The 13,853-nt window shown below is 42.2% G+C and overlaps 2 protein-coding genes across 2 annotated transcripts in view; both read left to right on the top strand.

Moving 5' to 3' along the window:
• The window catches only part of LOC109036532 (zwei Ig domain protein zig-8), a 599,285-nt gene that overhangs the window by 545,227 nt on the left and 40,205 nt on the right, over positions 1–13,853 (top strand). The gene's annotated exons all lie outside the window — the stretch shown is intronic.
• On the top strand, positions 9–1,981 carry LOC140224811 (uncharacterized). Its single transcript, XM_072301503.1, has one exon. The coding sequence runs from the start codon at positions 20–22 to the stop codon at positions 1,001–1,003; it is 984 nt and encodes a 327-aa protein (XP_072157604.1). The 5' UTR covers positions 9–19; the 3' UTR covers positions 1,004–1,981.

Genomic DNA, 13,853 nt, shown 5'->3' with positions numbered 1-13,853 from the left:
TACTGTCCCTTTGCTCACAATGGAGCTAGAATCGAACGCGGTCGCTAAATTATTACTCAACGAATGGTTGAGCGATTCAGTCATAAACGCTTACGGGGCTCTTCTAAAAAAGAGGGCCGACCAGAATCCGAGCCTACCACGGATCTTCGTGGCAGACAGCTTCTTTTATACAAGTTACCTACAAAACGGCCCTAGTCAAGCGGCAGGCCGCTTTAAAGCAGTTAATATTCTTGAATTAGACTTCATCATAATCCCTTGCAATATTAACAATGTACATTGGATCTTGAGCGTGATTGATCTGAGATCACACCTCGTAATAATATTTGACAGCATCTACAACGACGCAACTGCTCAGACAGTCCTCTCCGCCTTAAAAGGCTTCCTTAGTTTTATCCTAGAGAATTCGTGGGACGCCTCAACATGGTCGTGCTATCCCGCGGTGTGTCCTCAACAGGAAAATAACAGTGATTGCGGTCTTTTTACACTCGTCTGCGCGGAAGCGGTCGCCCGGCGAGCCGAAATCTGTATTCCCCCGACCTTGCGAGTAGGCAATTCACTTCGAATTGAAATAAAAAAACAACTTTTCAACGACGCAGCAGCGCAGATATCGATGTGCGCTGGGGAGTTGTACCGTCCCTCATGTTTCCTTTGGCCGCCTAGACCTCAATTCACGTTCGCAGATGTACTTCTAGTCCCAAACCCCCAGCCACGAATAATCACTGACGTCATTGATTTGGACTCGCCCTCCCCCCCTCAGGAAGAGAGCCCAACTTCGTTCTTAAATTCTCTCAATTTGACCCCGGCAACTGCCAGTCCTCCACAAAGCACTGAAGGACCCCAACCCGTGCCCTCCTCTCTCACTGAACTTCGGCGATACGTCGTGAGGACAGCCGGTAAGAAAAGGCCCGACAGGCAAGCCTTGAAGTTTAAAGATGGCTCCGTACGAAGGTTCTACCCGTCGCAGGCCGTGGAGTTCCTGCGAACCTTGGGTCAAGCCGCTTAACTATTCGATTTCGCTGTTTTACACTTATAAGTTACGTGCTTTCTTCAAAAATGCACACTGATTGTGCATTTTGGTGGGGGGTATGTAGGGGCATAGGACATGCCCATTTTCTAGAAGTTACTCTTTGCGTTCATTCTACCGTTTTCTAAGTGTTTTTCACCCAGTGAACTCCTTTTTTAGAAGTTTCCTTTATGTTCATTCGCCCAGTGAGGCAACAATGCGCTATAAGCTTATATAAGATAAGCTTATATAAGACCTGGTTACGTGACTAGTTGCGTAACCACTATGCCTCGTTGCATAACACATTGACGGTTATGCAACCACTCCTATAAAAACCCATGCGGTCAGTCAGACAAGGGCCAGTCTTCCTCTTCACTCCTCTCGGCACGCTGGTGAAAGCTGTCATCTCCTGGTACGCTGGTCAAAGCTACCACTTTCCCTACACTCTCTTGGTACGCTGGTTAAAGCTACCACTTTCTCTCCATCTCTTGGTACGCTGGTTAAAGCTACCACTTTGTCTCCATCTCTTGGTACGCTGGTCAAAGCTACCACTTTCTCTTCACTCTCTTGGTACGCTGGTTAAAGCTACCACTTTGTCTCCATCTCTTGGTACGCTGGTCAAAGCTACCACTTTCTCTTCACTCTCTTGGTACGCTGGTTAAAGCTACCACTTTGTCTCCATCTCTTGGTACGCTGGTTAAAGCTACCACTTTCTCGTCACCCTCTCGGTACGCTGGTCAAAGCTGCCACTTCTCTGAACTGACCACAAGTATATTCTTTTATTTCCAGATGTCACTTTCATTTCCTTTTTGAGCACGCCGGTCAAGGCTGCACAGGGACCTGTTTTCTTTGCTTGATACATTCACAAACTTCATTGTTCACGTCTTTATTGTCCTGAAGATATTTTAAGTTATACGCCGGTCAAGGCTATTTATGCGTTTTATGTTACCGTTATATTTATTTTCCATGGGCGCTCGCTGATGAAACCCGCATCCGACTGTCATTGACGTCATCGTGGTTCTGAGAGCGCCCATCCATTTTCCTGGTTAGACCCTGGTCCTCCGAAACTATAAGATACGCGACACACCTCGAAGTTTCAGGTTAGGTTCTTGATAATATTTGCAGAAGAATTCAGTAAAATTATCGTCCCAAGGTACACAAGCTTTCCTGCAATGATTCATTGTTTCCGAAAAATTTAAAATGGCGTTTACGGCGTTTTTGCGTTGCACGGCAGTAACTGCACTTACAACCCCATGAATTTTAAGTTTTGAGATTTTCTTTTATGCAGGTGAGGGTCGATCCCCATCAAGTAGAAAAATCTCAGAGTAGGTAAAAGTTGACGATTTATAGTTTGTTTTTCATAATATTTAGTTAAAAAATCAGAGAATTTTTCGTTGTAGCAATTACTGCATTCCATATCCTTTTTAAAATCAACTCGGCATCGTTAAGATCAGCGTTTGGCTAATTCTTCCTCCAAATCGGTCCCAATTTTTCGAGAGCAGAAGTTTTTAAATTGACCGAATTTGACGTGAAAACGACTAGTTGTCATTTCTTAAAAACTTTGCTCGTTGCCTTAAGAATATAAATCAATCAGGAACCTATATTTTGAGACGTCGCAACCGAGAAACGCATTTTTGCAGTTTTACCGTCGAGATGCAGACACGATAATTAGGGTACGGACATTGGGGGTAGATACGTTGTTTGTTTGAAAATTTCATTTCAGGATTTGACAATGTATCCTTAAGTATAATGCTCTGATGATGGGACTGAGTCCTGAAATGCATTAGCACTTCAAAAATAAAATTGTAAAAACTATGCATCTTTGGCACACGTTTTTCTTTTTCACATATGTTCTCGTTAAAGTGAGCCAGAAATCGTGGTTCTTTTACGTAGTGCAGTCCAATTGTTCATAATATTCATAGCCTCGTAGCTTCCCGAAGAGGGGGAATCGAATCAACTGCACCACCTTTCACGTGCATAAGCGGAATGAAGCACTCACATGCACACCGCAATAAACATCAACGACAATGACGTCATAGCCCGAGGATGTTCATCACCTCCCTATTTCGAGTGAAGTTACACCGAGGCTGAACGGAGCCTGAATAGAGAACGCCAAAGTCGGATCAGATCGGGGGCGTTTTAAAAGTTTAAAGGCGCCAAGTTAGACGAATGAAATTAGGAAACCGAGCGGTGCCAAATTGAGAGTATAACTTCGACAAGTTGTCGATTCAGTGCTGCCACATGGGTCTGCTGCTCTTATACACGGAGAAAAAAACTTCGTGCGTGGGACCCAAAGCTTAGGTCATATGGATCTCTAAAGTTTTCGGATTGCATCTGAAAACTTTAGGTCCAGCTGCTGAGGTTTGGATCACACATCTGAAACTTCAGTTATTACATCTGAAGTACTTCGGTTTTCACATCCGAAAAACTTTGGTTCTCACATCTGAAGTACTTCAGGTGTAAGAACTGAAGTTTCAGATGCGTGATCCGAACCTCGACAGCTAGACCTAAAGTGTTCAGATGCTCTATTCGAAAACTTCAGAGATCCATATGACCTAAACTTCGTGTCCCACGCACGAGGTTTTTTTCTCCGTGTAGTTTTTTTTTCTTCTTTATTCGTGGTGTGTGTCATTAGGCGCACGGAAAAAAAAGAGGTAGGGGTTAAGTCCCAACTGCGTTGGATGATATGGACATTCCTAATTAAATGTGGTAATACCCCGATTAATTGTGGTAGTATCCCGATTAATTTGGTTACTAACCCAAATGTTGCGGCACTACCCCAACTTGAGTTACGGTGCTACCAAAATTAATTGGAAATATCCACATCATCCAACAAATTGGGGTAGTACCACAATTCTGGGAGATAATCCCTGACACTTTTTTTTCCGTGCGGTTTTAAAATTTTCAAGGAAACACCCAGATCTGTAGAAACATGTTGCCTAACAACAAGACTGCACCTGAAAAATTTGGAAGACATTTGGAAGAGCTAAGTGAAACTAGAAAAATTATTGAATGACACGTTTCCTGTCTTGTTTTGCTAGATCTCTCGCTTTTCCGTAATTTCCGCATCCCATCGATCTTTACATCGAATTCAATAGTTTTACAGGCATGTACTGTATTAATCTGCCCTAATTTTGCAATTTTTCTCATAATTAATTATTTTTTGATCACAGTCGTGGGGGCTACTGTTCTTCGCCAACGGAGTCAAAATCTGCCGAGATTTGTTACCCGGACGAATCGCCTGAGGGTCTGACCGTTTTGCCTGACTCCATCACAACGTTGAAACTGCAATACTTCATATCTTGACTGCGATGTTTTTTCTCCACTTCTACTTTATATGTTAAAGAGGAGATGGAATCAGAGAACACGGGAAAAAGAGGTGGGGGTTAAACTACAACTTAGACTTTTCCAAATAATTGTGGTAGTACTCAAATAAATTAGGTTACGAACCCGAATGTTGCGGCACTACCAAAATCAATTGGAAATTCTAGTAGCACCCAACGAAGACCTACAGTTTCAGAGGATAACCCATAACTTTGTTCTCCATGAATGGCGTTAAATTTTTACAAGATAGCCTTTACATCATAAACAGGAAAAATTACCGAAGTTTTCAAGACATTACGTCCAGTAGTTTTCTACGTAGAAAATGTAGGACGATGAGAAGTCTGAAACGCTGCAAACTGATATACGTGTCGTAGGCAAATAGTGAAATCAGGCATTTTGTCAAATGCCTATGCACATAGTTAAATTCCGACGGTTTACAAAATTTTGTGAATTCATGGCGAAGAGCTCACGAGTTTTCAATATTTTTGGAAGAATAACTCATGAAACCTACGAACTCTTTTTGTCTCTTCCTCTTCAATTGCTCCTCATATTTTCAAATGTTGAAATTCCAAAAATTCTGTATTTTATGACATACTGAAAATTTCACGATAAATGGCTGCTCAGGGGCTAAAAATTGTTTAAAATACTATTGTGCGGTGCAAATTTTTCCTGAGAATTTTTTATCACATGAGCAATTAATTATTTTATGTAAAATTAAACCAAGTGGAATATTTGACTATTTGCTTAGGCATTTGACAAAATGCCTGATTTTACTATTTGCCTGCGACATACGCATCCCTGCAGTTTTATCAGCGATACGCGGGTCTTCCGATGCTAATTTTCGTGTAATTTTCGAAAAATTCGAACGGCATCACTGCGCGGGGGTTGACCAAAATTAGTTTCCGCGTCTCCCGCAAGAGGGCGAGAAACGAACGCACGGAGGGGGGGGGGGGGGGCTGCGGCTGATGGGGATACGGAGAAATTGAGAGAGTTGAACGAGTTTAATTGGATGCAAATTTCTTAATAGCTCTGGCATTTCTTGCGTTCGCAGACGCCCCCGCGCCCGCCGCTGTAGCGTGCTCGGTTAAAAACGCGAGAGTCTGTTCCGGGCGTTCCCGCCTTTTCGCACTTTAGCGGCTTCCCGTGATAAACTTGTCCTCAAGTGCGTAGCGATTGCGCCCAAGTTTTCTCTCGTGGGACGAGCACGTTCCTCAGTTCTCATGCCCACAACTCCGTCAAAACAAGTGGTAAATAATCCACGCGGATAGGTGAACGTCATTAAGGGGTGAGGTTGGGGGTAAAACGGAGTCAGGTAAGTACCGAGGTGTCTCCCTCGGCCACTACGCAGCCCAACTCCTGAGGTGGAATGAAGATGTTGCATGTGTGAGGAATTTGCAATTTGACTGTTGATTCTTATGTAAAAGTTCGCAAAAAACGTGATGGTGCCACTGGTTTTCTCTGAAATCAACTCCCAAGCTCAAAAAAAGCTCTCAAATTGAGGCCAAAATGGAGGGGATATCCCACGCTATCCTGAGAGTCCACCTCTACATCAAAACAAACTCTCCATGCAAAGATAGGGAGCAAATACATTAGCGGGATTGCCGTGTTTTCAGTTTTGAAGTCCCCAAATAAAGTGTCAGCCCTGTCAATGTATTTTCTCTCTATCTTTGCATGGAGAGTTTGTTTTGATGTAGACGTGGACTCTCAGGATAGCGTGGGATATCCCCTCCATTTTGGCCTCAACTTGAGAGCTTTTTTTGAAAGTGGGAGTTGATTTCAGAGAAAACCAGTGGCACCATCGTGTTTCTCGCGAACTTTTACATAAGAATCAAAAGTCAAATCGCAAATTCCTCACACATGCAACATCTCCATTTTAAAGCATTTTATATATCGTCACATTCCGGTCAAAGTATCACAAGCACCATGCAACGTTTCAGAATTCCCGCTGCCATTTTACATTTGTTTCATAGACAGTTAAGGCAAACATCATGCGAGATAACTTTAAATACAGCAGTTAAAAGTTTAACATGCCTTATTCGGTGGAGCGATTTACTCGAGTTAGGTTCCAACCTAAGAATACAACTATATCAACTCTGGTGTGTTGCACAGTATCACGCGCATTTGAAGGCGTTTGATGATGGCCCGACCGCGACCTACGAAGAGTTGATGTGCTAACTTTGAGAGCTGTTTGCGCTGCATAAATAAAGTGCCAGCCCTGCTAATGTATTTGCTACCTATCTCTGCATGGAGAGTTTGTCTTGATTTAGACGTGGACTCTCAGGATATTGTGGGATATCCCCTCCATTTTGGCCTCAACTTGAGAGCTTTTTTTGAGCTTGGTAGTTGATTTCAGAGAAAACCAGTGGCACCATCGTGTTTCTCGCAAACTTTTACCTTAAAATTGACAGTCGAATCGCAAATTTCTCACACATGCAACATCTTAATTGGCAAAAACAATTTTTTTTAACGTATATGCGGGTATGACACACCTCTCCATTGAATCTTTTGGCAGTCTGATGGTCCTACGTCACCATTCGCAACATTATAAAAGAGCGAGAGCATTTTAGTCTTAAATTGGACTGAATTTTGCAAGAAAGACCTACTTTATGTGGCACTCCCTCAAAAGCACATATTCGTATAAGGAAAGTAATGGCACATATGTTGTTCCTAAAATGAGTCAGAAATTAACAGTAGTTCCTTATTGCAAAATTTAGTTCAATTTGCACTCGGAATATATTTTCGATCCAGAATGTGCACAAAGTCAGACCCTTAAAAGTACTGCGTTCCGTGTTGTATAATTCACTATTGTGCTAAGGAAAAACGCCGTATGAACATTCGAGAGTTGCCAAATCGCCTTCGATAAAATGTTCATTTTGGAGGGAATTCATGAATATTGTTCATCGAAACTTCAGATGAAATCACGAACTAAATTTTCTGAAAAATTGGAAGAAAAATATCCACGAATTTTTGCCGCATATCCATAGGAATGCAGAAATATCAGAGGAAATTTGGCAACGTCTGTGGGCTCATACGGCGTTTTTCCTCAGCACGGCAGGGCACTGCGCTGCAACACAAAGCGGGGAAATCCGAGGTGGAGCATCAGAGCGGACGGCTAATTATTTAAGGGTTTTGATTTGAACTTAGTTGCCCGGCTAATTGGGGCCGCGGTCAGGGGTGGCCACCTCCCCGGCCGGCCAGAAGCTCCCTGGGAACAGCGAAAAATGTTTGCCGGCTCATCCGAAAATGATACGCCCCCCTCCCCCTCCCCCACCCGGCTGCACCGAACGAAACTCGATACAGATCCGATCGGATCGTAGTCGAGTGTTTTTACCCGCGGAGCCCGGAAACTAATTGGGGTTCGGTTTCTGGGGAGCCCGCCCCCGGCCCCCGGGGCTCTGGCTGCAATTAAACTTTTCGACTCCGGGAAAAATCGGGGGGCAACGCTCCCGTAATTAAAAACATTGCGCGGGTCTCGCGGTTCCATGGAGGTGGGGGAGGGGGGGAGGACGTTGCGCTTCCTCGTTGACCTCGCAAACCGACGCGAGTTGAAATGAATGTCACGGCTCGGTCCGTCCGAATCGTGGGAAGTAAAAGTTAGGAAGGGTACAACTGGAAAACCCGGAAAATTCGAGCTTGTCGATTGACGAAAAGTGTCTGGAATTATCCTAAAATTTGTAAGGAAAGGGTATCCCGGGTTAAGCATGTCAAAATGCCCTTGCGAACGGATTTTTATTTTAACCATTTTAAGTCATCAAGGGTGTCCTAAAACTTAGGTTTTGGGGAATTTTAGCCCCCCAACCCCCTCCGCCCCCCCTCAGACCCCAAAAAAACCGCTTTTTGGGGCTATTTTTGACTATGCTAACGTCTTTTCCTTATAACTTTCGTAATTTTCGATGGAATTGAACCAAAATTTGTCAGAATCTACATCAATTAGCTTAGTTTTTGTAGGAAAAAATTCATTATCATCGGATAATATTTTAGCGTCTAAAAAAATTCGTAAAATTTTGAAAAAAAATCATTTTTTCCCTTTTTTCGCGCTAGGCGACGTATGGAAACGAGGACACAAACAAAAATTGTCTCTTTTCTTAAGTTATACATCCAATAAGATACAGAAAAAATTTCGTGCTGATCGGAGTGGTGCGCCATACTTAAAAACGCAATTTTCTAACCTCAAAACGGCCAAAATGCCACCATAGCCTCCTTTGATGACTAGGCGTGGAGAAATATGTAGAGAGAAACATCCGGTTTTATCGTCTCACCTCTTAAGTGATCCACTTAAGTACCTTGAGCCAAAATTTCGAGTTGATCAGAGTGGTGCGCAACACCCAAGCACGCAATTTTCTAACCTCAAAACGGTCAAATTGCCCATTTCGGCACCCATTATCACTCCGTGTCAAAAAATAAGAAGAGGGACATCCGATATTATTGTCCTACCTCATAAATTAGACACTTACGTACATTTAGTCGAAATTTCGTGTCGATCAGAGTGGTGCGCAACACCCAAGCACGCAATTTTTTAACCTCAAAACGGCCAAAATTGCCATTTCGGCTAATTTCGTAACCCATTATCACTCCGTGTCAAAAAATAAGAAGAGGGACATCCGATATTATTGTCCTACCTCTTAAGTAATCCACTTAAGTACGTGTAGCCAAAATTTCGAGTCGATCAGAGTGGTGCGCAACACCCAAGCACGCAATTTTTTAACCTCAAAACGGCCAAAATTGCCATTTCGGCTAATTTCGTAACCCATTATCACTCCGTGTCAAAAAATAAGAAGAGGGACATCCGATATTATTGTCCTACCTCTTAAGTAATCCACTTAAGTACGTTTAGCCAAAATTTCGAGTCGATCAGAGTGGTGCGCAACACCCAAGCACGCAATTTTTTAACCTCAAAACGGCCAAATTGCCATTTCGGCTAATTTCGTAACCCATTATCACTCCGTGTCAAAAAATAAGAAGAGGGACATCCGATATTATTGTCCTACCTCATAAATTAGACACTTAAGTACATTTAGTCGAAATTTCGTGTCAATCAGAGTGGTGCGTGACACCGGAATACGCCGTTTTCTAGCCTGAAACCTCTCGAAATTCCCATTTTGGCATTCATTATCACTGTATGTCAGCGATGAGCCCGCTTGAAAAGTGCATGATGCACATTTCAAAGTTCATTTTGGCATCCTACCGCGTAGCAGACCCGATCACTCAGCGATACCTCTGAACTCCCAGGAATTATATGATAGTAGGGAGGCTCGCTCATCCCCCACGTAGAAGCGTTCCCTCCTCTAAACTTCAATAATACGTAGTAGTGCACTGAGTACTGGCAAATTCTAGTAACTAAATTAACAAGGAAACGGCGTGCTTGGGTGTTGCGCACCACTCTCATCGTCACGAAATTTCGACTAAATGTACTTAAGTGTCTAATTTATGAGGTAGGACAATAATATCGGATGTCCCTCTTCTTATTTTTTGACACGGAGTGATAATGGGTTACGAAATTAGCCGAAATGGCAATTTGGCCGTTTTGAGGTTAAAAAATTGCGTGCTTGGGTGTTGCGCACCACTCTGATCGACACGAAATTTCGACTAAATGTACTTAAGTGTCTAATTTATGAGGTAGGACAATAATATCGGATGTCCCTCTTCTTATTTTTTGACACGGAGTGATAATGGGTTACGAAATTAGCCGAAATGGCAATTTTGGCCGTTTTGAGGTTAAAAAATTGCGTGCTTGGGTGTTGCGCACCACTCTGATCGACACGAAATTTCGACTAAATGTACTTAAGTGTCTAATTTATGAGGTAGGACAATAATATCGGATGTCCCTCTTCTTATTTTTTGACACGGAGTGATAATGGGTTACGAAATTAGCCGAAATGGCAATTTGGCCGTTTTGAGGTTAAAAAATTGCGTGCTTGGGTGTTGCGCACCACTCTGATCGACTCGAAATTTTGGCTACACGTACTTAAGTGGATTACTTAAGAGGTAGGACAATAATATCGGATGTCCCTCTTCTTATTTTTTGACACGGAGTGATAATGGGTTACGAAATTAGCCGAAATGGCAATTTTGGCCGTTTTGAGGTTAAAAAATTGCGTGCTTGGGTGTTGCGCACCACTCTGATCGACACGAAATTTCGACTAAATGTACGTAAGTGTCTAATTTATGAGGTAGGACAATAATATCGGATGTCCCTCTTCTTATTTTTTGACACGGAGTGATAATGGGTGCCGAAATGGGCAATTTGACCGTTTTGAGGTTAGAAAATTGCGTGCTTGGGTGTTGCGCACCACTCTGATCAACTCGAAATTTTGGCTCAAGGTACTTAAGTGGATCACTTAAGAGGTGAGACGATAAAACCGGATGTTTCTCTCTACATATTTCTCCACGCCTAGTCATCAAAGGAGGCTATGGTGGCATTTTGGCCGTTTTGAGGTTAGAAAATTGCGTTTTTAAGTATGGCGCACCACTCCGATCAGCACGAAATTTTTTCTGTATCTTATTGGATGTATAACTTAAGAAAAGAGACAATTTTTGTTTGTGTCCTCGTTTCCATACGTCGCCTAGCGCGAAAAAAGGGAAAAAATGATTTTTTTTCAAAATTTTACGAATTTTTTTAGACGCTAAAATATTATCCGATGATAATGAATTTTTTCCTACAAAAACTAAGCTAATTGATGTAGATTCTGACAAATTTTGGTTCAATTCCATCGAAAATTACGAAAGTTATAAGGAAAAGACGTTAGCATAGTCAAAAATAGCCCCAAAAAGCGGTTTTTTGGGGTCTGAGGGGGGGCGGAGGGGGTTGGGGGGCTAAAATTCCCCAAAACCTAAGTTTTAGGACACCCTTGATGACTTAAAATGGTTAAAATAAAAATCCGTTCACAAGGGCATTTTGACATGCTTAACCCGGGATACCCTTTGTGTGAAAGACAGGGAATTTATTGACCTTCTCTTATTGCACAGGGAGACATTTTCAACACAGAAATTCGGTTAATTCGTTGATCCACACAAGAAAAGTATTACAGGACGTTTGTTTGGTCCAATTCGTTGCTCTTATGGCGTAAGGGTGTATCTCAAATTCCGCATGAGTCCCGGCACAGTGGTTTTGAAGCAAAAAAAAAAAAAAAAAAAAAAAAAAATGAGACAAAAATGTACCCAAAAATGGTTTGCTCGGGGTGAGTCCATGGTACGTGCACACTTAAAATCGCAAAAAATCAAAATCTTGGCTAGTGCTATTTTCGAAATACGCGCTTTGAAATTTTCATAGTAAATGCAACTTTTCTACTGATCTTGATCCACGTTTTATTTATTTGTACATTGAATCGGTGTTGATCGGTTCACGTTTTTATTTTTTGTTCGAATCAAGTCGATCGAATACATGCCCTCTCTTTACATGCACACTTCCTTTCATACTCTTTTTTTAACCGAAAAATTCGCCTTCTGCTGCGTCTGCGGCAATTGTTGTTACGAGTATGCGGTGCGTGCTGGTTTCAAGTAGTTACATACTCGAATCTTTGAAGGCGTTTTGTGTGCGAGAGCAATTCGCCAGTTCTCCAACAGGGTGCGCCACTTGCGCACATAAAACGCCTTCAGAGAGTCGAGTATGTAATGACCTGAAACCAGCACGCACAACATATTCGTAACAACAATTGCTGCATACGCAGCTGAAGGCGAATTGCTCTCGCACATAAAACGCCTTCCGAGATTCGTGTATGTAATGACCTGAAACCAGCACGCACAACATATTCGTAACAACAATTGCCGCAGACGCAGCTGAAGACGAATTCTTCAGTTAAAAAAAAGGGTATGAAAGGAAGTGTGCGTGTAACGAGAGGGTATGTATGATCGACATGAATCGAACGAAAAATGAAAACGTTAACCGATCAACACCGATTCAATGTACAAATAAATAAAAAATCGGATCAAAATCAGTGGAAAAGTTGCATTTACTATGAAAATCTCAAATCGCGTATTTCGAAAAAAGGATCAGTCAAGATTTTGATTTTTCACAATTTTACGTGTACACGTACCATAGACTCGCCCCCTGCAAACCATTTTTGGATACATTTTTGTCGCTTTTTTTTTATCTTTTAGATAAAAAATCTCGGCAGATTTTGAATTTTCAGCAAAAAAAAGGACAATAGCCCCTGCGCATGAGTCTAAAGAATCATTCTAAACCTAAAAATCGGCAAAATTAAGAGAAATGAAAGCAGAATAGTGTTTGGAAAAAAACCTCACATTCGATACAGAAATCGGTCAAGGGTCAATTCCAAGCGAGCTTACTTGGTTCCGACCCTTTCGGCGAAATTTCCATTTTGACCCGAAAAATTTAGTCCATGTTATCCGTGTCGATTTTTCTCGATTTGGGACGGAGAAAAATATTCGAGATTTCAGTCGTATCCTACGTTGCTGGAAGCGACTGGAAGCGACAAGAAACTGCACTCTTAAGTCAATGCACCGCGGCATTGGTCCAAGAGGTTTTTTTTACCAGTGTTTGTTCCTCGCTAAGTTCAAAAAAAGGTTGCCTTACTGATGATGGGCATATATTTATTAAAATTCATTGAAAAATTCGTTTAAAACAATTCATTAAAAAAATGCATTCATTAAAAAAAATCATTATATTATTATTATTATTATTAAACAAATTAACAAACAGCTTGTGTTACTTCGTGTTCTCCTTCCGAAATTAAGAACAAATGTTGGTTACTTGTGTACAAAACAGTGCATTCCAAGTTGTATATCATTTCCAAATCGATTTTTCTCTCCGTAGAAGAACCCTGGCACTTCAATTCTCTATTCATTGAGTTGTTTCGACTTTAGAATATTCAAACTTCACACGTCAGCGGTATTCGCATCGAGAAATCTGAAGAAGCGTGTACACAATTTTACCTTGAGGAGATGCGTCCTTCAAATTTCTCAACGTCCAAAGATCCATGGAATCAAGGACGGAAACCCAGCGTGCTTTTTTCCGTGGATCACGGGAATGTGCTAATGGAGGCAAGCCGAGAGACCCATGTGTTAAAGCCCGGTGGTTGTTTCGGTTTCGGAGCGGTGAGCTCTGCGTTGCGGGGGCGTTAAGAGTCGTAAAATGGTCGATTTACAGGGGATAGATTCGTTGAGTTTTCGGCTGGGAACTCGGGTAGTTTATTGGCCGCGGGATCGAGACTCGGGACCCGGGACCCACACAGGGATCGGGATTCCGAGATACGATGTTGGCCGTGCCCGTCGGTGTCCCTCGAGAAATCCCTGCAGCGCTGCAACCTCGAGCTAATATACAAGGATTCTTTGGAAAAAGAGTCGGGAATGGTACCCAGCACTGCCGTGCTAAGGAAGAACGCCGCATGAGCCTTCGGACGTCGCCAAGTTTCCTCCGATTAAAACCGAATTTACCGGGAAAGTTGTGAATATTTTTTCCCGAAAATGTCGGATAATTTTGTACGAAATTTAATCTAAAGTATCCGAAAATTTCAAGAAAAAATATGCTTGAAGTGTCGGAAATGCTGCCTTGCTAAGGAAGAAAGCC

This window comes from Bemisia tabaci, chromosome 6, assembly GCF_918797505.1.
Source record: "Bemisia tabaci chromosome 6, PGI_BMITA_v3".
In the NCBI taxonomy this organism is placed as follows: Eukaryota; Metazoa; Arthropoda; class Insecta; order Hemiptera; family Aleyrodidae; genus Bemisia; species Bemisia tabaci.
This window is presented reverse-complemented; position numbering and strand designations above follow the sequence as displayed.